We start from the raw sequence: 553 nt of genomic DNA on the forward strand, positions 1-553 counted from the left end.
TTATTGACAGTAGAAAGTAAGAACATTTTCCTGGTTCCCTCTGACCAATAGGACGGGTGGTCTCAGGTCATGTGACAGGAAGTCCAGCCAGGCCAGGTAGAGAGCGCTGGGACACACACCTCTCCTCCCCACTGGCATAGTGCTGTCCAACACACACACACACACACACACACACACACACACACACACACACACACACACACACACACACACACACACACACACACACGCGCACACACACACACACACACACACACACACACACACACAGTATTTACTATTTTCAATAATTACTTGTACAAAACATATATCACTTCCGCCTATGTATACTTAGGCTATTTGAAAATAGCCGATCTACAAGCTTGTACACTAAGGGCTGTATAAAAAGCAGTGCTCATCATGGCTTGTGGTGGACATTTTTGTCCAAATTGAAATTTAGCCACAGACAAAATCAGTGGACAATAATAATACCAGAAACACATAAAGAGATAGCCCTAAATGACCATAACAGGTTTGTAACTGAGAGTGTTCAAATGGAACCAAATGAACCTGT

General features: G+C 43.4%; 1 protein-coding gene across 1 annotated transcript in view; it reads right to left on the bottom strand.

Annotated features, from left to right (window-relative positions):
- Positions 1-553, bottom strand: part of slc12a3 (solute carrier family 12 member 3) — a gene marked incomplete at both ends in the record, with an annotated part of 18,560 nt that continues 18,007 nt past the window's right edge. The window contains one exon of the mRNA XM_080762085.1: positions 1-142. Within this exon, the coding sequence (XP_080618211.1) occupies positions 1-142 (142 nt within the window). The remainder of the gene's footprint in view (positions 143-553) is intronic.

The sequence above is a fragment of the Protomyctophum bolini genome, assembly GCF_963924005.1.
Source record: "Protomyctophum bolini genome assembly, chromosome: 4".
In the NCBI taxonomy this organism is placed as follows: Eukaryota; Metazoa; Chordata; class Actinopteri; order Myctophiformes; family Myctophidae; genus Protomyctophum; species Protomyctophum bolini.